The sequence below is a fragment of the Bos grunniens genome, chromosome 11 (genome assembly GCF_055505025.1).
Source record: "Bos grunniens cultivar Pamir isolate PY7600 chromosome 11, Bosgru_T2T1.0, whole genome shotgun sequence".
In the NCBI taxonomy this organism is placed as follows: domain Eukaryota; kingdom Metazoa; phylum Chordata; class Mammalia; order Artiodactyla; family Bovidae; genus Bos; species Bos grunniens.
This window is the reverse complement of record NC_141175.1, coordinates 8,191,153-8,217,924: the sequence shown is the minus strand read 5'-3', so window position 1 is coordinate 8,217,924 and position 26,772 is coordinate 8,191,153. Positions and strand designations below refer to the sequence as shown.

Below are 26,772 nucleotides of genomic sequence, written 5' to 3'. Positions count from 1 at the left end.
TAAGCCCTGGTTAATTCACGCAACGCCATGTTGGACGCTGAGAGGAATATTTTGGGAAAACTGAGGTATAGGTGTTTGCTTCCAAGATGCCTCATTAAGCAGCATAAATGTGACTGAATCAGTGTTAACCGAATGCAATGAGGAACGGAGTCTCTTAATTTCAATTACGCATCGATTCAGCATTAGTTAAGCTTCTGTCCCAAAAAGCACCTTGGGGAGCTGATTTGTGCATCCCGCCCAGGGATTTCCCTCCCCCACCCTGCCTCCCACCTTTAATAGAAAGGTCGTCCGTCTTTTGTGATCTGTCCTGTTGCCGGTCATTAAAAAGGGCAAAGGAAAATAAATTTCCCTTGAGTCTCTGGCCTCAGTTTACTCTTATAACTAAGAGTAGATGAATTCAGACCCCAACGTGACGAGGTTGCCTCCCCTTTTCGAGCACGCGCTCTGACGGGAGCCCAGGCACATGCAGACCCCGGGCGGGATCAGAGTACTGAGGCAAACTTCACTCCGCGAAGGTCCCCCAAAACCAAAGCTCCCACCAAAAATTCAACACGCCCCCCAAGCTAGAGGCTGATTGGCCCGCCCTGCCTACACGGCGAGCCGGTCTCACCTTCTGATTGGCTGTTCTGCCCCCTGTTGTTCGTCGAAACCCTCCTCTTCTCTGATTGGTCAGGCACTTACCTGCGCTCGCCCCGGATTGGGCGCTGGCTGGGACGGCTAAAAGGCTCCTAGGGGCCCTGCCTTCTGATTCGCCGTACGGACCAGCCCCACGGCCTGCACTCTGAATGGCTGCGCCGCTACCTGTATCGGTCTCCGATTGGGTGAGCGGAGCCTCTCCGGCGTGATAGGTCAGGACCACCGCCCCCCTGGCTCCCCATTGGCTACTGGGCGAAGCCCGGTCTCCGGGTAAGATGGCAGCGGACGGACAGTGCTCGCTCCCCGCTTCATGGCGGCCGGTGACCCTCACCCACGTCGAATATCCTGCAGGTAAAAGGCAACCCCGGCTCCGAGGACGACTTCCCGAGGCCGGCCTGTCAGTGCCTGGTGCTCTGTCAGGCGCAAGCCCGCGGAGGGGGCGCCGGGGCACCCGGGTGGGAACTGTCAAATAGTGAGCCTTGGAGGGGTTCGGCCGGCGCGCGCGCCGCGCAGGCGCAGTGGTGTGGCGATGAGCTGGGCAAAATTGTGAGCGTCTCTCGGCGCACTCTACGGCTGCGCGTCCGGGGAGCTCCCCTGGGTCCTGGGGCGCCGGTGGGCTGTCATGGGGCGGTGGTCTGGGTGAGGTAGGAAAGGATAACTGGCCTGGACCAGGGCCTTTCTTCTCTGCCCTTCTCGGAGCCGGAGAGACTGGACTTTCTCCCCGGCGCGTAGGGAGTGCCTGCTTTCTGCAAACAGTGCTATTGGGCAGCCGTAAGAAAGAGCTCTCCATTGCTGGGAGCGTGCAAATCGAGGCCAGGCAGCTCTTCGTTGTTGGAGTACTTCTGATGCCACGCCCTGGGCAGGGCACTGCTCCACAACTCAGGGGACCTGGTGGGGGTGGGGGCAGACAACCTCTGGAGCTTCCCATTGGACCCAGCTGTAGAAGCTCAGGGCTTTCTACCTGGCAGGTCTTGGAGTGACCTGTTCCGGAGGCGGTTTAGAGCTTGGGCCTTGGGGTCAGAGTTCAAGCCGTGGTCTCTTGCAAGTGACTTCACCTCTCTGTGCCTTTTCAAAGTGGAACTGATCACAGTGCCTCCCTTCTAGTGGTGGTGCGAGAATCAGAAACAGGAGATATGAGAAATGCTGAGTGCAGTGCCTGGCATAGAGTAAACATTCAAGAAATAACTGCAATGAACGTGATCCCGCCTTCCCAGGACCCTCTCAAGCCCACGCCTCCATCTCTGTGTAGGATGGTTGGGTGTAGGGTGAGGCTGGCGGGGGGAGGGGGGGCGTCCTCTCAGTGAGCCCTGGTGGCCCCAGGAAGGGCCTGCTCGTGCAGAGACGTGAGAACCTAGCCCTGCTGAGGGCTCCAGGGCTGGATGCCAGGGAACTTTGACCCTAGGTGTTCTGGGTTCTAGTGGGGTGTGGGGCGGCCCTACTATTGCTCTAGCTTGCCATCTGCCTGCCTGCCCACCGTTCACCCGTCATTCATTCAGCTGGTGTCCACTGAGCACCTCCTGAATGTCAGGCACTGGGCTTGCTCTGTGTTTTGGATGGTGAACAGATGGATATGTACCTGAACTCCTGGACTGGTGGTGGGGGAGGCGACAATAAAACCCACTATACAGGAGGGAAACTGTGGCCTGGAAAAGGGAAGAGTCTTACCTTAAGGTCTCAGCATCTTCATGATTTCCTCTCCCTGGGCAGGGAGTAGCTTTTCTGGGTGCTCACAGTGAAAGGAAGGAACCTGGCAGATGTGAGCAGCATGACTCAGGCTGTGATGAAGGACCCTTTTCAGGGACCAGAGGAGGGACCTGGCTGAGCCTGAGGGCCTCTTCTCTGGGGGTCTTCCAGTCCCCTGCTAATTCTTTTGTGACCCCCCTGAACTTCTCCTTCACAGCCCTCATTACACTGACGCTTGTTTCCTTCCTCCCTTCATTTAAGATGATTTTGTTTTTGTTTAGTCGCTAAGTCGTGTCTGACTCTTGGCCACCCCATGGACTGTAGCCCGCCAGGCTCCTCTGTCCTTGGAATTCTCCAGACAAGAATACTGGAGTGGGTTGTCATTTCCTCCTCCAGGGGATCTTCCAACCCAGAGATTGAACCCATGTCTCCTGCATTGGCAGGCAGAATCTTTACTGTTGAACCACCACAGAAGCCCTAACATCATTTTAGAGCCTGGTTAAGTGTCGAGTGCTGTGCTGGGTTTGGGGGTCGAGTGGGGTGTAGGGATCCCACTCCTGCACTCATGGTGCCTGCTCTCTAGAGAGAGAGACAGGTACTGGACAGATGTCTCCACTAATGAGTGGTGTCATAAATGACGCCCTGGTTACAGATTCTGAGAGCTCTGCAATGGCAGGAAAGTGTCTTTTTTTTTTTTTTTGCCACTGTGGTGGGTGCTTAATTTATGTTGTGTTAACTCAGACAGCCTCCCAGGCGTGGGAAACTGTGTGCCAGAGTCCGGAAGTAGGGCAGAGCCCGGTGTATTTGGGGAACTAGAATGTAGTCCCTGGAAGTGGAGCAGAGGGTGGGAGGCAAGCAGGGCCAGGATTGCAGGGCATGATGAGCTCGGCTGAGGTGGGACTTATCCCAAGGGCAGAGAGAGCCACTGGGGGCTTCCATCGGAGAATGGTGAGGCCAGAGTCACTGAGAGCATCTGCAGCAGGTTCCAAAGGTAGTGCTTGCTGTGGGACAGGCCATGGAGGTGGCCAAAGGTTTGGGGGTGCCACCCACTTCCTGTCTGCACGACCCAGGGTTCCTGGGCACCAGGGGGATAGCTGAGAGACCCAGAGTCTCAGGGCTGGGCCACTGTGTGGATGAGGGGACAGAGCCCCGGAAGAGGGAAGAGCCTCACCTCGGTGTCACTCAGCGGGCCTGGGGCAGCACTATCTGACCAGTTCTCCAAGGCCAGTTCCAAGCCTGCCCTACCCTGGGTAAGTGTGGGCAAGGCCAGGTGTGTGCCCACCTCTTCAGCCTGGAAGTGGGGCTCGGCCCTGTGTGGGTACCTCCCAGCTGCCTGTGCGAGGCCAGGCTGGTGGTGGGGCCATTTCTCGATGCTGTGTTCTCCAAACCTACAAGTGCCCTGGGTGCCAGCGACCAAGCCGGGTATCACACAGGCCTGGTCACATGAAAGCTCCCATGGGTGGGGGAGGTGGGTACTGATATCCCTGGTTCACAGGTGAAAGAGCTGCGGGTCAGGGAGGTACAGTCCTTGCCAGAGTCCGTGTAGCCACCAGTGCTGGCATGGGCACTGAGCCACACACTCTGACCCCAGAGTGGCCACGTAGCCACCCTGCCTCCAGGGGCGAGGGCAGCCTTTGGACTTGGTGTCAGCCCTGCCCTCGAGCAAGGGGGCACTGGCTCTTGTTGGCTGGCTTCAGGATCCTCACATTGCCTCCTCTCCCAGGCCTTTCTGAGGGTAGAAGGCAGCAGCCAATAGGCGGCCATTTTTTTTGCCAGTAGAGAGGCAGTGGGTAGCCGTTACTGCAACAGGCGGCCGTAGTGGGCAAAGCAGACCGGCCTTGCTCCCTGTCCGAGTCTGCAGTGTAGACCCAAGTCTATGTGCTGTCCAGAGAGTGCCAGGTTCCCCTGGAGGCCCAGGGCTTGGCTGGGGCCATCTCAGCACAGTGCTGTGTTCCAGAGGCATCCATGTGCCTGCTGGGCTGTCTCCTGGTCCAGAGTCCAGCCTCTGGGGCCTGACAAAGCCAGGTTCACATTCCTGCTTTGGCGAGATAATGGGTAAGTTTAGTTCAGTTCAGTCGCTCAGTCGTCTCCGACTCTTTGCAACCCCATGGACTGCAGCTCGCCAGGCCTCCCTGTCCAACTCCAACTCCTGGAGTTTACTCAAGCTCATATGTCCACTGAGTCGGTGATGCTATCCAACCATCTCCTCCTCTGGGTTTTAGTCAGATCCCGCCTCCTTCCTGCATGTGTGACTTTGGACCAGTCATGTGACTCCTTTGGGACTCAGTGGCTTCATCTGTGGAATGGGCCCAGTGACGTACCTGCTTCATACTCACAATCTGTGAATTTGAGGGCTCAGTAAACACCCTGGCACACTGTCTGTGCCCGAGGTGGTGTGGTCAGCCAGTACCCAGAGGCGCCCCCAGTCAGGCACCTGGCCCTGCCCTCTGGGGCCCTGCTGGGACCGCCTCTCTGCCCCAGGCCCGACTTGACTTGCTTGGGGCCAGGCCGCCTTCGATCCTGTCCTCACCTTGTCCTCCCTGTCTTCCCAGGTGACCTCTCTGGCCACGTCCTCGCCTACCTGAGCCTCAGCCCCGTATTTGTCATTGTTGGTTTCGTGACCCTCATTATATTCAAGCGGGAGCTGCACACGGTGAGTCCCGCTGCGCCACGGCCCCACCCCGGGGAGGAGGGGCCTCCCCATCCCATCCCAGGTGCTTAGCTTTCCCTTCCGCGCCGCCACCTCTCTTGAAGTGTGTGGAGCCTCCTGGCTGGTTCCAGGTTGTCCCCGGGGCTGGGAGGCTCAGTCAGAAGCCGGCAGGTTACCCAGAGGCCCCACTGACTACACGTCTTCCCGGCAGATCTCGTTCCTGGGGGGCCTGGCGCTCAACGAGGGGGTCAACTGGCTGATCAAACACGTCATCCAGGAGCCACGGCCCTGTGGAGGTAGGGCCCGGGCCTCGGGAGTCCCCCAGGTGAGGGTGTCCCGGGGAGGCCTGCGTCCCCTCACCACGCCCTGTTCTCTCTCCTCCCCAGGTCCCCACACGGCAGTGGGCACCAAGTACGGGATGCCCTCCAGTCACTCCCAGTTTATGTGGTTCTTCTCCATCTATTCCTTCCTTTTTCTGTATTTAAGGTGAGCTTCTTTCCCGCCCGGGCTCTGCCGGGGACCCAAAGTGCTGCGAGCACTTGGGATGCCCGCTGGCTGGGGCTTGGCCTCTCCTGGGGGTGGGAGGAGCTCCAGCGAAGGCAGGAGGCGCCCAGGGAGCCTGCAGATGTGGGGCCAGGGGCTGTGTGTGCAGGGGCCAGGGGCCAGGGCCCCAGGCTGTGGGCTGAGGCCGCCTGACAGGGTTGTTTTCCCAGAATGCACCAAACGAACAACGCCAGGTTCCTGGACTTGCTGTGGAGGCACGTGCTCTCGCTGGGTCTCCTCACCGTGGCCTTTCTAGTCTCCTACAGCAGGTACAGCGGGAGGTAGAGGCCCCCCATCCCCGCCCTGACTCTGCCCACTGAGGTCTGGCTGGATTCTGGGACCTCACGGTGGACCCGAGCCCTGGAGCCTATGGGCAGGACCAGGAAGGGGGCCCCCAGCCTCTAGTTTAAAAGGCCAGGGCTCCAGCTGTCCCTTGCCTCCCAATCCTTGCTCTCTGCTGTTGGTGGGACCCGTGGTCCCAGCGTCAGCCATCTGTTCCCATGTCCTGAAGCAGTCCCTCACAGACAAACTCCCAAGTTCGAGGGCTGGACGTGTCCCCGCCACGCTGTCCCTTCACCTCTATAGCATCGGGAGCCCCTGTTGGGGTGTGGCCCCTTGCCTAATTCTGGAAGCAGCTCTGAGTCCGTGTGGCCCCAGGACTCTGTCCTCTCTGGGGGTGTCTCCCGTGTGCGTGCAGGGGTCCCCAGGGGAGCTGGCACTCGGGCGTGGGGCGCAGGCCGTGCAGGCTTGTGTGCGGCCAGCTCTGTGAACTTGCCTCTGCCCTTGGCCCAGGGTCTACCTGCTGTACCATACCTGGGGGCAAGTACTCTACGGGGCCGTCGCTGGGGGCCTGATGGCCGTCGCCTGGTTCGTCTTCACCCAGGAGGTCCTCACCCCGCTGTTCCCTAGGATAGCAGCCTGGTAACTGCCTCCCGCCTGTGTTGCTGTCCCCTGTCCCACCACCGTCCCAGACACTATGTCCTGGGCCCCCTCCTCCCAAGGGGCCGTCAGTGGGGGGACCCAGACGTGCTGACCCCAGCCTCAGTCTCCCGGGGAGGGCCCCAGTGCCCAGGCCTCTGGTGGGCGTAGGGAGCAGGGCCCGTTCACCTGGCTTCTATCTCCCCCAGGGGTTTTCTCAGTCCAGAAGCCGAGGTGCCAGCCTCTGTCCTTGCCTGGCCTCTCGGGGACTTGGAAAGCAGCGTGTGTCCTTCTGGGCTGTATGTACCTTGGGGCCATGTCCCTGCCCGAGTGTCACAGCTGTGGCCCATCTGAGTCTCTCAGTGGCCCTGGGAGCACGGGCCAGGCAAAGATTCTGATCAGCAGGGGGAGGGTGTGTTGCTGGCCCAGTGGTGGGGGGGACGTCCAGCTCAGTGACAGACCTTGATGTGGTCCTGGCTTTCTGGGTGTCTGTCTCTCCAGGCCTATCTCTGAGTTCTTCCTAATCCGAGACACGAGCCTTATTCCCAATGTCCTCTGGTTTGAATACACAGTAACCCGAGCAGAAGCCAGGTAAGTCAAGGGGACTGCAGTCACCAGGTCCTGGCTCAGTGGGGCACAGCCCTCAGGCAGCACTGGTCCTGTTTCTGGAAGGCACCCCAAGAAGCAGACCTTTGTCTAAGCACTTTTCTTATACTGCCTCACTGAGTCCTCCCCTGGACCCCATTTTACAGATGAGAAAACTGAGGCTCAGAGAGGAGTCACTTGACTGAGGATATGTAGGCTGCAGGTGTGGGAGCCAGACTGGGAACCCAGGCTGTTGAGCCCAGAGCCATGCTTTTAACCTCTGTGGCCCAGAACCAGAGAGCTGGGCGGCCAAGACTCTCAGGGGGTCCTTCGGGGCTGTTCTGTCCAGACCCTTTCCTGTGGAAGGGTAAACTGAGGCACAGCGAGTTAGGGGCACCAGAGGTTGCACAGCGAGTCAGGATGGAGCTGACTTTGCTACTTTCTGACTCAGCTCTCCTTTCCAAGCACTTGAAATCCTGGGTGGGGTGCCAGCTGGGGTGGGGAAGGCTTGGCTCCTTCCCAGGTTCAGAGGGGAGCTGAGGCAAGGTTGGGCTCCCATGCAAGCCTGGGAGGTTTCCTGAGGAGCCCTGGGTTCCTGGTGAGAGGAGCTATAGGGTGGGGCCCCCCAGTCGGGACCTGTGTTCAGGACATCATGGTCCATATTATCCTAATGAACTTAGAGGTAAAGCCCCGTCTCCGCGAGGAAAGGGGATTTGAGGGGGTTAGAACAGGCAATCCCATTACTGGTGGGAGGCTGCAGCTGGCCCAGGCTCTCCACCTGGCTCCTGGAGCCACCCCGCCCCTCCCTGCGTTCACCGAAACTTCCACGTGCCCCTGCTCTGTGCCAGGCTGTGTGCTGGGGGCAGGCAGGGGGTGGTCACAAGGAATCAGGCGCCTACCTGTGTGACCAGTGCCTTGGTCCTGAGAGCCCACGGCAGGAACGTGATTTGGGGGTGGGGTGGTTGGCCATGTTGGCTGGGCGTGGTGGGAGAAAGCGGGACCATTGGAGTTGGGGTTTGGCAGGGAGAATGCTGTCAGCATAGGAAACAGCTTGTGTAAAGCTTCTGAGTCAGCAGATAGAGGCAGATATGGCCAGAGCCCAGGGGAAGAAGGAGGCTGGCCAGAGGGTGAGGCTGGGACTGCATCATCCAGGACCCATGGGTGCAGTTGGGTTTCTGCATTTCAGGTGGGACTCTTGACGAGCCCCATCCTCCTATCTGAACCTCAGCCAGGCCCTCCCAGGAACAGGACTATCCCTGCTTCCCTCAGGTTCCTGAGCCCATTGTAGGCACAGCCAAACCCCCAAATCAGGTACTGAGATCTACTGGGTCAGCAGTTCCCCTCTCTGTGCTTCTATACATCCCAGAAGGAGAACTCAACTATCTTCTTGTCTGTTTCGGTTGATAATAACAGAATCCCACTTGTAAGTGGGAGCTCCCCAGACTTTGTGGAATCCAGCCAGGTCCCTCATGCCTCTGTTCTCTCATCCTGGCCTCAGCCCTGCCCCTGGCTCCTGGCTCTGCATTTGGACTCCAGAGCTGAGTACCTGGGGTGCAGGCCCAGCAGAGACACTGACCCTCCCTTTGCCCCAAGTCCCAGGTCCCTGAGCACGAGCTCCTATTGGCCCGGCTCATGCTGACCCTGGGGGCCCCTGGGAGCGGGCATTCACTCATTTTGATGGGATTGGGGGTACGAAGGGGACAGCTGAGGGGGCGGCTCACTGAACGCCAGGAGCCACCTCATTTGAGCCCCCACCCCCATTTTGTAGGAACAGACAGCGCAAGCTGGGGACGAAGCTGCAGTGACGGGTGAGCGTGGCTGGCTCCAGCCTCCAGATCTGGCCTGCATGATGCCTTGCAGGAAGGATGGAATGACAGGCAGGGACGAAGCAGAGACCTCTACAGATCCAAGTCACCGAGTGGAGCCTTTTTTTTGCTTATTTTAGTTTTGATGAACACAGTGGACCAAAGGGCTGAGCCAGCCCCTCAGCCAGGACCTTGGAGGGCCTGCTGCTGGCAGGGGAGGGGGCTCATGGCCAGAGACCCTCGCAGTGCTGCTGCCAGTCCCCGGTCGGGCAGAGAGTGCCCTTGGCATGGGCACCGGGGTGTGGGGTAGAGAAGGAGGGCTCGCACCTCTGGTCACAGGGCCAGGAAATCCAGGTGGCGTGAAAAATGCACACTATTTATTTTTGGGTTTTGTCAAAGGCAGATGGGATTTTGGAGAGGAGGCTAGCAGAGCCTGCTCTGCGGGGGCCTCCTTGCGTACTGAGGGGCCCAGGTCAGCTCCCCAGGCCCTTTTTCCTGGGCCTGAGAGGTGGCCTGCCTGGGGGCCCTGGAGGGAGCATCCCCACGCCCTTCCTGCCGCCAATGCCATTCCAGAACCTCGGTCAGTGTTTCCTGCGTGGGGCCGGGCCCAGAGAGAGCGCGCGTCTGGCGCTGCTGTCCTTGTGTCCTGCCCGCATCGACCCTGCATCACAAGGGCTTTCTCTGGTCCCCTGTCCCCAAGACAGTGGTCCCTCTCTGACAAAAAGAGCCTGCACATGTGGGTGAGCAAACCCAAGCTGTTTACAGCTCTTTCCTGTCCCGCTGTCCGGAAGCGGTTCATTTTCATCTCCAACAAACTGCAGAGGGAGTGGGAACTGGCGAGGGGAGTGAGGCGGTGGCCTGCTGTCTTGTCCCCCCACCATCCCCCCAGCCTGCCCTCTGTGTGCTCTGAGCATTCCTTGTCCTTCCCACCCTCTCGGAGAGGCTTGGAACCTGCTTGGGTCGCCCTGGCCTGTGTCAGGGGTGTGATTCGCAGATCCCCAGGGCCCAGCTCAGAGGCCAGCTCCTCCCAATCTTGATGTCTCTTTGAAATGGAGTTGTGGAGAGGAGATGCTTCCAAACTCGGAAGCTTCTAGAGCTGAACCAGGCTGCTCAGGATCTGCGTTCCGATCCCCCTCCTCCCCCCCATCCCCGCCACCTTTTCTTTATGGAGGTTATTAACCTGCTGCTGAAGCACAATATTTTGGTGCTTTCTTTTCTCATTTGTTCAAGACAGTGTCCAAAGCCATTCCAGACACCAGGACCAGGGGCCTAATTTTGGAGAAGGTTGATCGGTCCCCACATTTTCCTTTCTTTCCCTTATTTTTTTTACTTTTTTTGCCTGAGACAAGCCAAGTGTGAGGTGGTTTGACTTAAGAAAAATCAATGAAATTGTTTACTATTGTTTTAAAATAAAATCTTGAACTCTGGCAGCTTGAGCACGTTTACTGAGCTGATGGGAGGGGGCTGGGACACAGCTGTGGGGACATGACCCTGAAGGGCAAAGGTGTGTGGCGAAGACCAAAAAATCCTAGGGATCTCCAAGACATCTAATCCCCTCCAGCCCCCAAAGCCAGGATTGCAATGGCCTCTGCGACACTTCACACCAGGATCTGAGGTCAGCTCCCTGCCGTCGCGAATTTTTCAGCACCCCTGTCTACCTCCCTGTGTCGTCCTGGCTGGCTCTGCTCTCACTAAGCCTGGCTTTTCCTCTGTGTGACTGACAGCCCTTGAGGACGGAGGACAACCAGCATATCTGTCCTTTCTCAGCTTCTACCAGGATAAACAGCTCCACTCCTTGTTGAATTCACTACTTCTTGAGTGTGCAGACAGGTATTGGGCTTTAAAGAAATAACTGCAAACTGACCTGGGTTTTGCAGGCCTTGTAGGAGTGAAATGAACACAAGTCATTTCAAGGGTCCAGAGTGGGGGTTCTAACTCTTAATTCATTAAAGCTGATTCAGAAGAGCTTTACCCTTAGGGTGAAGGTGAGTCAGAAGTAATCCCATCCTCCCATGAGCTCGAAGGCTGGGTTTGGGTGCCCCACCATGGTCCACAGAACCTTGACATTTAGTTCAGGTGACCTCACTGCATGTGGGTGGCAGAAGCAAACAGATCCCTGGAGGAAGGAGCCTTCACGCTAGACTTCAGTTACAGTTTTAAGGAATTACCACGAACCAAATACAAAGATGACCAGGTGGAAAAGGAATCAGCACTGTCCTTGAGAACCAGCCGGAAACAAGTATTAGGAAGAAACCTGCACATCCGTCAGGCGCCAGAGTGATCAGATGCAGGTTGTAAGTTGTTTCACTTTTTTAAAGAAAGACAAACTTGAAAATACCTGCAGAGAATAGGAAACTACAAATGTGAACCCTGGCAGATTTTTAAATGAATACTGAAAAATACAATAAACACCAACTCCATAGGTAGGTCAATAACAGCCTACTAGACACAGTTGAAGGGAAAAACTGGAGAAGTCAGAGGAAATCCAGAATGCAGCAAGAGAAACAGCAGCAGGGCTGTCTGATGAGCCCTGGGTTCCCCCCAAGTCCCAGGTAAACATTGCTTTCACCCCAGCTGGCACTTGTCCGCACACTGTACTGCTTGGGCTCTCAGAACTGCCCAGCACCCCACTGCATACTTCACCTAACTCCACATTTTCCCATTCAGCTGGTCACCGGACCTCGCTCACTCCACTTCATAAGCATTTAAAGAAAAAATTTGGATTCTTTTTATTAAGTCTGTTTATTTTTTGTTTCTTTTTAAATATTTCGCTGCATTGGGTATTAGCTGACACACTGGGGATCTTCGCTGTGGCATGTGGAATCTTGGTTGTTAACATGTGGGATCCAGTTCCTCAACCAGGTATTAAACCTGGGCCCCCTGCACTGGGAGCAGGGAGGCCTAGCCACTGGACCACCTGGGAAGTCCTTGTGAGCATCTTTGAAATAGCCATTTTCTCCACCTCCCAGGCCAGTGTGGGTCCTGGCCCATGAGCCCCTGCTGCTGCTGCTAAATTGCTTCAGTTGTGTCCAACTCTGTTCGACCCCACAGAGAGCAGCCCACCAGGCTCCCCCGTCCCTGGGATTCTCCAGGCAAGAGCACTGGAGACAGCAAAAACCTCCTGGCAGGCTCCCTCATCCCCACTCCAGGGCTGTCCTTGATTCCAGCCACTGCACTTCCCCAATGGAGAGAGCCCAAATCAAGTTCATGCCAACCCAGAGAGACAAACTTCCAGAAGATCTAGGCAAAAGCCAAGTATTCTTTATGATTTTATTAATTATATATATATTACATTCTCAAATTTCAAATGATGTATTACACAAAATATATAAACTTATGACAGTTCTTTTTCATTCATTTTGGAAAAAAAAAAAAGTTCATCATCTGCATCAGTGGCATCAGGGCAGGGTCTGGCTGTTTCTGGGCAGCCTCAGTCTGCTGACCTAATTCTCCTGGGTCCACTAGACAAGCGATTTGGGATACGGCAGGACTTTCTGTATTTCATGCATGGTGCTGTACTTGGAAATTTTACTCCAAACACTGGCACAGCATTCAGCTGGCTGGATTTCAAAAGTTGATTCTGTAGGAGTATGTGATCTCCCCAACACTTAGCTCTCCTCGTGTGTCCAGAGACCTGTGTCATAGGTCACACCCCCAGGGATAATGACTACATCTTCATGGTTCTTTGACTCCCCCCTCCCCTGGAAGTTCCACCAGAGTACTGATTAGGGCTGTTTAGGTAAATGTGTCTTCCTCAAGCAGTACTTTGCTGCTCTACAGAACTGAGTGAGGCTCCACGTTATGAAACCTGTAACAACCCAAATGCAAAGGGATGACCTCACTTCTGAAGGACAACATTTTGGGGGAAAATCCTGCCTTGTAGTCAGCCCCAAGCAGTTCTTAAAACCTGAGTTTCTGGAGTCGTGGACGTGTGTCCCTGCCGTGTCCTTGGCCTGCATCACTACCTCCCCTCCCTGACTGCCCCCAGCTGGGTTGGGGCAGCTACCCCCTAGTGAGGCTCACACAGCAAGCACTCAGCTCCTGCTGTGGGCCCTGCTTCCTGAGATCCAGCCTGGGGACACCGGGGGCCAGCCGCTCCCCAGCTGCAGAGCAAGGCCTCTGTGCTGTCATGATGGGATTCTCTTCAGGTCCTGCTCAAGGTCCCTGAAGGGGACCCACAAATCCCTTCCCCACTGAGATCCCACCCTGCTGGCCAGGCTGGGAGTGGCCAGGCCCCGGCGACACCCACTCCCCATGGGGTCGGGGCTCCACTCCTTGCTCTCTGGGGCTTTGGGCATGTGGCATGTGCTCCCTGAGTCTGCTCCATCCTCTGAAACACGGAGACAACCTCCCTCAGTGAATGTCGCAGGTTAGCCAAGCCATGAAGCACCTCACCCCCGGGCTGCGTAGTCCCCTCCCACCCTTAGCATCTTCCTTTGGGCCAGGGTCTTCCCTAGGGCCAGAGTCCCTCCACTCTCCATAAGCTGCCCAACTGACTGTGGCAGGACACGGGGACTGTGCCGGGTGACTGGGGTTGGGGACACATACAAGGCTCTGACTGGGTGGCCCCAGGCAGTGGCAAGGGCTGGGATCAGACAGCCGCTCAGCCACCACTCCTGATGGGCTTGGTGCTGGGCAGCAGATGAAGCCTTGGGCCCAGACCACAGACCCCAAGCCCCGGCCCACAGGCCCCTGCAGAGCTGTCCCTACCTGAAGCCCAAGTCACAGATAGGAGGGCTGTATCTGAAGCATGCAGGCCTGGGTCTGCTGCTGTGCTGGCCCAGAGCCCTGAGGTCTGAGCCAGCCCTGGGCTTCCTGACCCACACCTGAGAGCTCGGTTCCTCTGGGGGCATGCCCCTGGGCCCACTGGCTGCCTGGACACCAGCTTCCAGAGGCAGGGAAAGCCAGGGGAGGGCAGGGCCAGGCACCTGCCCTGCCCTGCCTGCCTCCTCAGCTGAAACAACTCTTTACCAACACATTTCCCCTTTATTAACTGTCTCATAAGTTGCTATACAACCAGGACATGGTTCAGGAATCAAGCTGTGTGAAAGCAAGCGAGCTGAGGCCCACTGAGCCACATCCTCAGAAGAGCAGGCAGATGGCGCCACGATGCAGAATGGGCTTCCCCGCCACCAGCTCACCTCGCCCCCTGACCCCTCAGCTGTGGGGAGGCCTGGAGACCGCAGCTCCAGGTAATTCCATCTCTAGGTCCTTGGGAGTCAAGGGATCGGGCTACAGACCTCAGCCTGGCCATGCAGGCAACAGAAACTGGGCAGAGCTGAGCTAGTGAGGACGGGCCTCTCCAGTCCCCACCCTTATGGGGGCTGAGCTCAGCTAGTTCCTTTCCCAGGAGGAGGCCACTGTGAGTGAGACACTGGATGCCTGGGCCAACCTCCTGTTCAGTTTCTGGACTCAGCCTGGGTGCTGGAGAAGACCCACGAAAGGCACTCGGCTTGGGTCTGCAGACCCTGCTGAGGGTGGCCGTCCCTGACTGAGATCTGTGGGGCCCAGGGGAAGAGGGAGCAAAGGAGTGGAGCCCAGTGGGTGGCGCAGCCCAAGGTGGTGTGGCTGTGGCACCGGCAGGCCAAGCAGCGGGCTCAGAGCTTGGCCCGGGGGTGGCTCTGGAGCAGAGCCCGCATGTCCAGGAGTGCCTTCTCCAGATAGTGCGCCAGGTGGACCGCGTTGGTCTCGGCACAGCTGTTGTAGGCTGACACGGAGAAGTTGATGTGTGTCTCCATGGGGTTATAGCAGACGCCATAGCCGTCTGGCACCACGGGCCCAAAGAACATGACACAGTCTGTCTTGGCGGGGACCTGAGGATGGCACAGGACCAAGGCTCTCATCCCAGCCCCATGGTGGCACCAGCCTGCCTTCCACGTGGGCTCCCACCGTGCTCTGCCTGAGATGCCCTCTCCTTGTCTTCAGCGGATAGCTGACTCCCCTCGAGTCCTTGGGGGTGCAGTTCTGGTATCACCTCTCTACAGATTTCCCTGACATTCCTGTGGGGCTGTCACTGTCCTGCCTAGACTGTGAGTCCCTGGGGGCAGTATCCCAGTGCCCAGCACAGGCTGGCCTGGATCAGATGTTCTTTAGCATCTGATCAGTGAGTGAATGAAGCCAAGGAAGAGGAGGGGTCTCGACTCATTTTCAGCCTGCCAGAGGTGAAGCCAAGACCCCGATCCCAGAATTCAGCTACTTCAAGAATGGCCCATGTGAGTTACATCACCTCCAAGAGACTGTGTTTCGGACCTCAGTGCAGCCTCTCTGGCTTCTGTTTTATCCCACCCCAGGGCAGTTAAGGCAGCGGCTCACCTGGCTGGTGGAGAGGTTGAAGTGCATGGCAATGGCGTAGGAGGTGTCCATGAAGATGTCGGGCATACTCACTAGGTCTTCGATGGCCTGCAGCTTCAGGCCCAGCAGGTGCCGGTCAAAGGCCTCCCCACGGATGGCCTGAGGGAGGGGAGCTGTCAGGAGCAGGGTCTGTAGGCCCACAAGTTGCCACCCTCCCTAGGAGCCTCTGGTGGCAATGGCTCTTCCACTCACTGGCCCTCAGACCTGCGAGAGCAGAGCAGCCGGGCAGGAAAGCCCTCACTTCACAGATGGGGAAACTGAGGCCTAGGGACTCCCCTGCCTCCAGGGAGGCTGGACTAAGAGCACAGGCCTCCAGCTGGGTGGCCCGGCCCCATCCTGGCTATGGGACCTCGGCAGGTCACTGACATCTTGGAGCCTCAGTGTCTTCATCTGTGAGATAGGGACAATCACTGAACTCCCTCTGTGGGGTGGCACTGATCGAAGTAGCTGCCTGAGCATAACATGGGCAAAACCTGGTGTGTGCAGGCACTCAGGGTCAGGCTGGGAACTGGACTTCCACCCCTGGACTGCAGCCGCAGCTGTCAGCAGGCAGGCACCCTGCAGTCTGTTAGACTGTGCACACCCTCAGCATCCCAGGCTCCGGCGCAGCAGGGAGAGCGCCTGACACAACATCCAGAGGCCAACCTGGGCCCAGGGCAGTTGCTGGGCCTCGCCTTGGTTTCTCCCACCGTAGAATGGGGATGTTCAGCTTTGCTCCAAGTGCCCCAGTGCTTTGGGCAGGGGTGCCTGACGCTAAGGGGAGCAGTTATTTGTTGCAGGGATGGACAGGCCGGGGGGTCACGCCCAGGGCCAAGGGAGCAGGGATGGGGGATGCTGGCTCACCCGGTCGGTGTAGGCTCGGTGGGCCTGCACGGCCTTCCGCAGCAGCTCCACCTTCTCATGTTCCTAGGTGAGGGGGAGAGGGCGCTGACGCTTCCTGTCCCTGTTCCCCCCTCAGGGGCCCACTGCCCACTCCAGGTTCTGTTCTCCCTGAGAGCACAGACTGGCCAGTCCCCAGCCAAGGCCTGACACAGGGCAAGTGCTCACTGCTGGTGGCTGACCCTTGAACAACTCGGTTTAAACTCGGTGCTGCTGCTGCTAAGTCGCTTCAGTCGAGTCCGACTCTGTGCGACCCCATATGTGGACTTTTGTCAAAAAACACAACAGTATAACACAGCCCATGGAGGGCTGGACCTGCAGACGCACAACCACAGACACGGAGAGCGACTATAAAGGGACACGGGGAGTTTCAACTGTGTGGTGCTCCGAACCCCCAAGTTGCTCAAGGATCCACTGGAGTTTCCTTTTCTCTTTGGCAGCCAGAAAGCTCCGCACCAATAAATTTATAGCTCCATCTTCCATGAGATGCCCAGTGTCCACCACAGGACTGGAACATAGTAGGTGCTCAACGTACATTGACAGAAGGAGAAGGAACAGAGAAAGGCTCGAACCCAGCTCTCCCACCCTTGCCCCCGACCTCTCACCGTCACATTGGGATCATCCATGGCCTTGACGAAGGTCAGTGAGTCCATGGAGGCTGAGCGGATGGTGTCAGTCCGGCCCAGGTGGAACATGCGCAGAGAGGCGCTTTCGTAGGTGGCACAAGCCTGCCCGTAGATCCTGGGTGGGAAAGGCGCTGAGCTCACCCCTGGCAGGTCCCTCCACTTGCCCCCAGGCTTCCTCCTCCTTCCCGGGGGGAGGGGTGTACCTGTAGTAGGCCAGCTGCAGTGCCATCTGGATGAAGGCATCTGGGCTCAGCTTCTCCGATTTGGGGAAGTCCTTTCCAAAGTGGTGGAACACCATTACCGTGATGTCCAGGTCCTGGATCATGCTGGGGGTGGGGTGGAGGTGGGAGGTGAGGAACAGTACCCAGCAGCCTCTGCCAACCCCACAGAGGGGCCGAGGGCAGTCTCCGAACCAGCGGGCATCAGACGGAGCTGGCTCTTGTTCCGGCTGGAGAAGCCTCTCCCAGCACTCACATGCTGAGGTTCTGCTTGGCCTTCTCAATGTCACTCTTGATCTCAGGCGTGATGTTGAACCGCAGCTTCTTGGGCATGGGCAGGGGAACCATGGGAGACCGCACGAGTTCTGGCCTCTTCCTGCACAGGATGTGAGGGTCTCAGGCTCCTATCAGGAGCCTCCAGAGCCTGGGTCTATCCCCGGGATTACAATGGGGAGGAGGGGGCCAGTCCAGGGAGACTCTTGGAGGAGAAAGGACTTGTCCACGGTCATCGAGCTGAGAAGTGGCAGAGCCAGAATGCAAACCCAGCTCTGATGGACTCTGAAACCCACGCCCCCTTCTGGCTTCCTCTGAAGTAGCACAGATTCCCAGCACAAGGGAGAAGGCCATTCCTCCTCTGAGAGCTCGTCTGTCACCTCTGTGTCACCTGTCATCAGGAGTTGGAGAACTGGCTGGAGAGTGGGAGACCCACACTCACGTGAACTCGATGACGTGGTCCAAGAGGGAGACGATGGGGGGTCCCTCGGCTGCCGCATGCTCGTAGATGAGCCCACAGGCGCCATCTTCGGCCACGATGAACTGCAGGGAAGATGGGGTCCTTGACAGCTCCAGGCCCCGGCAGTCATTCTCCTGCAGGATTCCCTCGGGTGGGGGGTGCTCTGAACCATCTCAAGCACTCTGGCTGATTTATTACTCTTATTCATATCAGCTAACACTCACCGGGGACTTCGGGACACCTGTCCCAGGTCACGCTAAGCACATCCTGTGCTCAGAGACCTTTCTGGGTCCTTGCACCTGCCGTTTCCAGGAGTCCTACCACTACCCCATTTCACAACAGGGAAAGTCATGACCAAGACTGTGCCGCTCAGCCTGGCCCCACATTCCAGGCTCTCCCTGATCACGGATGGATGTGTTGGAGGTGACAGGGGTTACCGGGCCAGGCTTGGGAAAGACAGGTTGACTGCTGCTAATTACAGCCGCGTCCACCTGCTGGTTTCCCCTGGCTTTACAAGCTGGGAAGCCAGGGACGCCGGAGTCCAGGGGAGGGACAGGAAGTCCTGAGGTGGCAGTGGGCTGAGCCTGGGTATGGGTTGGTGGGAGTTCTGGTCCTGCCAGTTCCTCACCTGCAGTGTCTTGTCGAACCAGCGGTTGCCGCTGTTGAGCTTGCTGCCGCCCCCGTGCAGCATCTGGCCCGCCACTTGGCTGCGGTACGTGTCTTCTGAGACCCGAGGCATGGGTGCGTCCAGGCACACAGTGAAAATGCTCCTCTGGATGGAGTGCACTGACTCCCGGTTCACCTTGTCTGTGGGGATGTGTGTGTGTGGGGTGGAGGGGGTGAGGGTTAGGCCTGGGGAGGTCTCCAGAGTTTCCTTTAACAGGGCCCTGTAGCCCCGGATCACCCCATGAGGAACTGCTGACCCCCTTCAGAAAACAGGAAACAGAAGCCCAGGTCACAGAGAGAGCCGTTAAGACAGCTGGGGATCCAACATGGGACTGGATTCTGGGGACGATGCCCTTGCCCAACATGGGATTCGGAGGGGATGTGAAGGTGGGCTCCTCAGTCAGAGAACACATTCTCACTGCAACTTGCTACTGAACAGAAAGAAGAAACTAACTGAACCCATGAGGTTTCCCCTTATGTGCAATGGGGCCAAGAACACCCGCTCTTAGTCGAGGGGATTCAGTGTGACGGGGCTGCTGGGGCCTGGTGTGGGTACCTTTGATGAGGGTGCTGTAGGCCTTGGCCCAGGAGTTACGGTGGTTGGAGGTGAGGATGCCCACGGGCTCCTTGTTGGTTTGCAGTGACGAGTTCCAGACCTTCTCCAGCTGCATGAAGATCTGATCTGAGGTCAGGGGTGTCCCATCGCTGTGGTACACATCCAACTCAAAAAACTGTCCGGGCACAGGCAGGTGGAGAGAAGGGGTTTTGTGGGGGCCTCAGACAGGCAGCGGTCACCTCCCAGCCCAGCTGGGAGGGGACGGTGTCAGGCCGAGGGCAAGGAAGGGGAGGAGATCCCTGCGCTGCTCTCCCTGGGCTGACCAGGCCCTAGCTCTTCCGGGCCTCCCCCGGGTCGGGGCCTCTCTGGATACCCAGTGGAGAGAAGAGGCCCAGGGCCTGCCTGTTCCAAGGACATGTGGGCAAGTGTGTTGGGGAAGCTGACTCTGAGCCCTGCCCCTCTCCTTTCTGCAACCGTGTCGGGGCTGAACAGCTGCAGGGGGATCACCCACTTGGTAGTTGTGCACCACGGTGATGTGCATAGGCGGCTTCTTGGTCCTGCTGAACTTGGTGACCAAATCCTGCTTGGGGCCTGGCACACGGCAGGACGACAGGATCTGATAGTACTGGTTCATGCACAGTGGCTTGCCCCCCAGGTACTCCACGGGCAGGGTCTCGCTGCAGGGGCAGAGGGACAGGAAGGTAGGTGGGATCCATAGGGAGCTGCTGGGTCTGGCTGCAGGCTGGGTTGGGCAGTGGGGCTCAGACAAGCAGTGCTGGGCCCCTTGGTGCCCACCCCCCACTTAGCGTGGGAAGAGGGGAAAGGGGGGTGGTTGTTGGAGGACGACTGGATCAGGAGGCCTGTGGGCCACCCTGCTTGTGAGTCACCCTGGAAATTCCCTTCTCTTTCTGGGCTTCACTTTGCCACAAGGAAGATGAAGCAGTGAGTCATCCCCTGGGGTCCCCTCTTCAGCTGGGATGTCAATTCCAGGGATCTCTTGGGAGAAGGCCCCCTGGAGGAGGTCACGGCAGCTGGAGCTGAGGACCCAGGTGTCCCGATCACCATGCTCTGCCTCCCCAATCAGCAAAGAGGCTAGGTCAGCAGGAAGTGAAAGCCACTGAGCTCTGGGCCTGCTCAGAAGTCAGGCAGGAGGTGGGGCTGGGCTGCTGGAGTGGCTGCAGTAATTAGGCAGTTCAGGTGGGAGGTGACAGGGTGGGGATAGGGCCACTCACTTGTCAATCATGGCCTTGAAATCCAACACGCCCTCGATTAATTTGGCAGCGAACCTGGAGGGACAAAGTAAAGATCCAAAGGCTGTGTGGACAGCCAGAAGGAGGGTGCTTCATTCCTCTCACTGCCTAGAGAGCCTGAAGGAGTTCAAGTGTAGAACCTGTACTTCTGTCTCACTCTGCATAATCTCTGGGGAAAGGGATTAGGGTGATGTGTTGGCCGAGCAACTGGCAGGACTTTGGTGCTACTGAGTAGCATGACTATGGCTCGATTACGAGTCTTGTCCTCTGACTCCATCCTCAGAGGGTCAGAGGACCTGATTCGCAGCCTGGAGCCTGGAAGGCCTTCACCTTGTTCTGAAGCATCATTTAGGGAGGGACCTAGGACTGTGGGGGAAGGCGAAGGGTGATTGGGGGGACAGTGGCTTGAGGTGTCCCCTCTCTTAGATCTCTTCCTGTTTCTGGGTCTGTGTGTCCCCCAGGCCATCTCAGTCAACCTGCTCCTTCAAACCGTCTGGGCCACATCAACCATGTCTGACGCATGGGGGTGCTCCTGGCCCCCAACATGGGGACCGCTGGCTAGAGTTTCTGGGCTTGAACCCCTGGTCCTTCCTGGGGTGCCCTGGTCCCTTTAAGAGAAGCAGGTATGGCCCTGAGAGACTGACTAGTCCTTGGGCAGGAGATCTTGTCACTGGTATTTTTATCCCTGGTAGAACCGGAATAGAGCCCAAGGCAAAGTGACAAGGCCGAATGTGGAAAACGGGACTGTGTACAAAGGTCACCCTTGTGGCCAGCTGAGGAAAGTAGGAAGGAGGGGGTGAAGTGCCAGAACTGGGGTGAGTGGTAGCCTCAGGTTTAGGGGAAGGGAGGAGTCCTAGTCTGCAGTTTGGTGATTAACAAGAGTCAGGAAGATTCTGCTTCATGTCCAGGTCAGTCAATCCTGAAAGGTGATCTTGGGCAGGTCCCTTCACTGCTCCCAGCCTCAGTTTCCCTACCTATAAAACAGGGATGCTGCTGCCTACTTCCTAAAACTATTTGTGGGGATGAAAGATAATGAACAGGGCTGGGGCCCCTCTGTTCTCCTGGGGGAAGTGGACATCAGGGCCCTGGGAAGGTCCAGAGCTCCGCCCCCACCTTGGCGACTCACCGGAGCTGGCCCTGCCGATCCACAAAGTCCTGCTTTGGCAGCATCACACCAGGGCTGGAGTAGATGACCAGGGGCTGGCGGTACTGGAGGTAGGCTGTTTTGAGCCACCAGTCGGACAGCTGGGGAAGGACCAGAGCCCGTGAGGAGGGATGGATGGAGACCTGGCTGCCCCTTCGCTGCCAAGGCCAACAGAGCTGGCTGGGTGCCCTCTGCCCTCTCTGGTGAGCACAGATTCTCAAACTGAATGCTCAGATCCAGAACCCCCCAGTCCTGTAAACCCAGCAGCAATCCATCCTCGTCCCTCTAATGGAGCCAGTCAGCATTAGCAAGGGGAATCGGGCAACACTGACAAGGAAAAAAAAGACTGGCAGGAGACCTGGGGTTGGGGGAAGAACAGAGGGAGAAATAGCAGTCATTTTTCCCTTCTCTCACATATTTCAGGTCAATGATTTTCATACTTTTAGAAAATAAAGATGTACGTCTGATAGAAAGGAAACAAGAGAGAAAGTTATATGAAAACAAAGTCTGATGAGTAAGTTTCTGCCCGTCTCAGGTGGGCACACTCTAGGGAAGCAGGAGCCCTCGGAAACCCTGACCCTCTGTGCCCTCAGCTTTGCTGCTGTCAGGCTAGGGAATGGACAGCCACCTGGATCTCAAGGTCAGGGCAATCTGGGACACAGCCCCGGACATCTCAGAGCCTCTGTAAAGACTGATCGCTACAAGATGTAGGTGACTCTCTACTAGGCTGGCCACTCTCTGCCCAGGGTGGAGTATTTCCATGGATATGCAGCTAAAGGCTCCTGTCTTGGGACCTGCAGGTGACCATCACCCTTGAACCTTATGTGCTGGCAGCAATACTGCCCCCACTACACATTCCCCCCAGGACAAGCCTCTGGGGCAGGTCTCTCAATCCCTGGAGACTCAGCCCCCACTGTGCTTCCTCATCCATCTTAAATGCAGTAGGACGTGCCTCTTACCACATGGACTCCCCTTGGGAAACTGTTGGCCATGGGCCCCTGGCAAGGGGTGAACAAGGGCAATGTGCCCGGGTCACACAGCAGGCCCATAAGCAACTGCTGTCTGCTGATCTGTGACCTGGAGACATGGTCCCCGATCAGCCAGGCTCTCCTGTCTAGCTTGGAGCCTCCTTGAGCGCTGATGTGTGGTTCTTTGATTCATCTCCCTGGGCCTCAGTTTCCTCATCCGTAGATGGGAAGGGGCAGACAGGATCTCCCTCCCCTTGGGGACAGCCAGGTTGGGCTGCCCTTCAGCCAGGTGCCCCCACAGCCCTGGAGATCTCAGAGCCTCTGACCAGAGCTCTGGAATCCAGGGGAGCCCCTGCAGATGGGGGCATTCCCTCAGTGAAAATCTGCTGAGCAGGGGTAGAACCCTCAAGGACCCATGAGTGGAGGTGGGGGGTGCTCCCACTCTTTTAGCCAGAACATGAAGTCTGAAGTAACAGTTCTGGATAAACAAAGTTGGAAAACTGCCAGATCCCAGATGCAGTAAGATCCTGACCTGGTAAGGTTCGTCTGTGCTGGTGGCTGGCTGACATCTCCCACCTCCTCTCTGTGCAGCCCCTGCCCTTCCACCTGCTCCCTCACAGCGCCTGTCATTTACAGGGCCACACCCATCTCTGGTTCTCCATTCATCCCTCTCTCAACGACCCTCCTTCCCTCCCCACATACAGTTGCTTTAGGCCTGGACTGTCCATCCCCCGGCCTCATCAGCAAGTGCCACTGACGCCAAAACATATCCTGGACCGAATGACTTCCTGTCCTCTCCCTGCCAGCCTGCCCACAGGCTCCTATTTCCACCAGCGCTTCCCTCCCACCAGCACATTAGTTCTAAGTTCATGCTGGGTACAAAATGAACACAGAAAAGTGCCCGGGGCACCAGCGCAGACACATCCGGACACAATGAACACATCTTTGTGAAAGACTGAGACACAAAACCAGGACAGACAGTCACTGTCAATACGATCACCCCGTAGCCCCTCCCACTGAGCCCCAGTCCACGGGCTTCCTGGACCCCCCCTGCCCCTGCACCCCACTCCAGCCTCTGTCCCTGAGCCCGCCAGCTGTCTCCACCTGTGCCTGTGCTGCCCGCTCTGTCTGACTCAAACCCAGCACCGCCTCTGCCCTGTCCTCCCTGCCCCTCTGGAGCGGAGAAGCTATTCTCCACCCTCACACCTGCTTTTTCCTTTCCACTTGAGAGAACTGTATTGCCTGATATGACCTGGTCCCCTCATGTGTGTCCTCTCCCTGCTCTACTTGAATGTTAATTCCACCAGGCTGTTGACAATGTCCTTCTTGCTCACCCAGCACCCTGCTTGGTGCTGGGCACAGAGTAAGTGCTCAGGAAACTCCGTGGTGCAAATGGATGCACCAGCACAGCCTGTGTTGGAAAATTGGGGGTATGCAGCCAACAGGCCACAGGAGGGGCGCTCTCAACAACCCAGGCCTCCCGGGAGTGGCCCTGTTCCCCTCACCCTCTACATGAGCCAGAGAGACTGGTGTGCCCCCTGCCTCCTCACTCACCCAGTTCTCCATCTTCCTGGCCCTGCGCTCCAGCCCCTTCTGCAGGCGCTCCCCAACGCCGCCTGCTGTCTGGAACTCTTCCACCAGCTGCTTGGTTTGGGCCCATTCCTCCTCGCTCACGATGGGCTGCAGTGCCTTGAGATAATGGTCCAGGGTCTGCTGGAGCGGGGGCACGGGCAGCCGGGGGAGCGAGTCCTGGTGTGCCTTAAAGCGACTAGAAACCTTCTTCAAAGAGGAGGGCTTGAGGAGGCCCAGGGGCTTCACCTGCAGGCAGCAGAACATCCTGCTCATTCTCTCACCAGCTCTGGGAGACCCTGGCACTCCTAAAGCTGAAGTCCTGGGCACTTATGTGCCCATTCCTGGTGTCAGAGACAGCCTCTTGGGTGGGGCCTGCCCTGGTTTCCCAGCCCTCAGCTGTAGGTGTCTCCACCTCTTAGGGGCCTGGAGATGCAGGTAGGGATGGGGAGGGGCCACTGATCTTGGCAGGGCTCACAGGAACCAAGCCAGGATGGATGGCACCTGCCAGGGGCGGCAGAGATCAGAGGGGCCTCTCACCTGCTGGATGCATAGGGCCCCGCCTTTCTCACCCTGGGACGATGAGCTAGCCAGCTGGTGAGGTGATGGCTCCCTCCCGGAGGTTCCCACCTCCTTTTCTCCCACCCGTACCAGGTTGAGAAATAGGAGGGAAGAAGAGAAAATCAGATAGAGCTAGACGATGACAGTACCTTTGGGCTTTTTCCTGTCTATGGGTTGGGGAGAGGGGTGGCATGGGGACAGTACTGTGCCAAGAGAGAGCTGAGTAGCCTGGCAGGAAGGTGACAGTTGGCAGAGAGGGAGAGTCTAGAGGCTCTGGTGGCAGAGAGAGAGAGAGAGACAAGAAGGTCCAAGGCTGCTGGCAGCAGTGGGCAGGCAAGCGGCAGAGGCTCCATTTCATACCTTCTCTTTCTGCTGCCCGTTCTCCATGGCAGGACTGAGGTTCTGAGCCCTGTCTGTCTGCCTCTTGGGCTGGATCTCTAAGCCTAACTGTGCTACCAAGTGAGTGAGCAGAACCTAGCAAGAGGCAGCCAGTTGCCCGGGCTGGAAAGAGAAGACAAGAGCCAAGATTCAGGGGGAGGCAGACGAGGTAGTGGCTGCAGTGGCTGTGGTGGCATCTGGGCTTGTGGTTGCTGCGGGAGCAGCTGCTCCATCCTCCCCAGGTTCCAGAAGTGGAGGAATGGGGAGCAGATGAGAGGGATAACGCTGTGCACTGGAGGAGAAGGAAACCTGGAAAACTTTTCCCTTTCTTCCCTGGATGGGTCCAGTGCCAGGGAGTCAGGCCAAGAGGTATTAAAACTCCACCTGCTGGAATGTGCATCGGTCTGTGTGATGAGGGAATACTTGGCTGAAGGACAGAAACTGCTTGACCACCAAGGTTATACCGTAACCTTGAATATGGTCCTGAAAACTGGGGATGGAGCCACTGAGGAGCAGACCCCCGAAAGGGGCAGCCAGTGGGCATTTCTCTCCAGGACATCTGATCCCTTCTGGGCCACCCTTCCCCTAAAGTCTAGTTCTCTTGAGTCTAGTTCATTTAGCTGGGGGTTACCAGTAGAGACCTTTGGGCATTAAAAATAAACCAAAGAATGCTGGCTTGGGGATTGGGCTAGATTTGAGTCACCTGACCAGGGAAGGTGGGCCAAGTCTCTCTTTGCCTCAGTTTTCCTGGCAGTGATCGCATGGGGTCGCTAAGAGTCGGGCACGACTGAGCGACTTCACTTTCACTTTTCACTTTCATGCATTGGAGAAGGAAATGGCAACCCACTCCAGTGTTCTTGCCTGGAGAATCCCAGGGACAGAGAAGCCTGACGGGCTGCCGTCTATGGGGTCGCACAGACTGAAGCGACTTAGCAGCAGCAGCAGCAGAGGCCATCTGTGGGATAGGAACACCTTGCTGGTTCAAGCCAGCAAGGAGGAGGTGGAACTCTGGGGCCCTGGAATATCTGGAAAAACCTCTGCGACAGTAGATTGGTACCTCAGCCCTCGCAGTGTCTAAATATCCTTGGCATAAACACAGGGAGATACAGAGGTACGCTAGGAGTAGAGAGGAGAGGGATCTAGAGTAGAGAGCAGTGCCCCCTGCTCCAAGCTGCCCTGGGGAAGACTGGGGGTGGTGGGGGTGGGGGGGTGGGGGTTTGTAGATGCTAATCAAGTTGCGGGGAGGGGCTAGTAGAAGTGGGTGGCGTGGGGCTTCCGCCTGCTGTCTTCCGCAATTCGGAGGACTTTCTGAGCAGCCCAGCTTGATGCCTTCACTGGAGTGGCTCTGGCCACACACAGTTCCCCAGGGACCATTTGATCAACCCAGGGAGGGTGACCAACTGGATGGGGTTGGAGAAGTGGCCGGGGAAGAAATGGCTCAGGCTGAGCCGTGGCCAGGTGTGTGAGTCAGAGAATAACCATGGGGAGACATTCTTGGTCTCTCCGCTCCTTGGCTCTGGGTCTAAGGGTGGAGGTGCTGCCCGAAGCCAGGGTCCTCACTGTCTTTTCCGGGTCGCTGGAATTTAGTGCCACAAAAAGCCTCTTGACCTTGAGCCTCAGTCTCCCCCTCTGCCAAACGGGGTTAGTCCATCTGCTGACCCCACCCCAGCAGCTCCTAGCTGGGTTGGACAGCGGCCGCCGGGCCCCAGCGCCTCGACGGCCGGTTTTCCCACTCGGGCGTAGCTACGCTGCTGGCCCCGTCCGCCGCCCGCCTGCCCGTCCGCCCTCCCCACTACAGGGCCCGCTAGGCCGGCTACCCGGCCACACTCACCACGGTCCTGGCAGCGAATGCCAACATCTCTGTGGCCCGCCCGCGGACTCAGTCCGCTCCGTCCCACGCGCTGGGCAAAGTCCGCGCCGCCGCCGACGCCGCCGGTGGGTCCCTGCTAGAGCCTCCGGGCCAAGGTCGCCGAGTCACGGCCGGTAGCCGGTAGAGGCGGCCCCGCGCCCACCCACCGGGCCGGGCGGGCGGGCGGCCCGGGAGAGGCGGACT

At 57.8% G+C, this 26,772-nt stretch overlaps 2 protein-coding genes across 6 annotated transcripts; one reads left to right on the top strand and one right to left on the bottom strand.

Annotated features, from left to right (window-relative positions):
• The first annotated feature begins 904 nt into the window (after positions 1-904).
• On the top strand, positions 905-10,247 carry DOLPP1 (dolichyldiphosphatase 1). 3 transcript variants are annotated; one of them, XR_015136207.1, is made up of 8 exons: positions 905-987; positions 4,872-4,972; positions 5,181-5,265; positions 5,356-5,455; positions 5,669-5,781; positions 6,305-6,433; positions 6,932-7,021; positions 8,784-10,247. XR_015136207.1 is itself a non-coding variant. In XM_086324579.1 (8 exons), exons 1-8 carry the CDS (start codon positions 912-914, stop codon positions 8,818-8,820), a joined length of 717 nt encoding a protein of 238 aa, XP_086180705.1. In that variant the 5' UTR covers positions 905-911; the 3' UTR covers positions 8,821-10,247. The 3 variants fall into 3 exon arrangements, 2 of the variants coding, with proteins under 2 accessions (XP_086180705.1, XP_086180706.1); XM_086324579.1 differs by having other exon boundaries at positions 5,683-5,781; XM_086324580.1 differs by lacking the exon at positions 905-987 and adding an exon at positions 3,003-3,569 and having other exon boundaries at positions 5,683-5,781.
• A 1,829-nt stretch (positions 10,248-12,076) lies between these two features.
• CRAT (carnitine O-acetyltransferase) lies at positions 12,077-26,738 on the bottom strand. 3 transcript variants are annotated; one of them, XM_086324573.1, is made up of 15 exons: positions 26,551-26,738; positions 24,702-24,842; positions 23,766-24,029; positions 21,226-21,344; positions 20,082-20,135; positions 19,361-19,526; positions 18,850-19,024; positions 18,256-18,434; positions 17,610-17,710; positions 17,151-17,270; positions 16,880-17,002; positions 16,656-16,791; positions 16,015-16,077; positions 15,133-15,270; positions 12,077-14,633 (listed from the first exon to the last, which is right to left on the bottom strand). In XM_086324573.1, exons 2-15 carry the CDS (start codon positions 24,726-24,728, stop codon positions 14,418-14,420), a joined length of 1,881 nt encoding a protein of 626 aa, XP_086180699.1. In that variant the 5' UTR covers positions 24,729-24,842; positions 26,551-26,738; the 3' UTR covers positions 12,077-14,417. The 3 variants fall into 3 exon arrangements, with proteins under 3 accessions (XP_086180699.1, XP_086180698.1, XP_086180700.1); XM_086324572.1 differs by lacking the exon at positions 24,702-24,842; XM_086324574.1 differs by lacking the exons at positions 23,766-24,029; positions 24,702-24,842.
• Between the last annotated feature and the right edge of the window lie 34 nt (positions 26,739-26,772).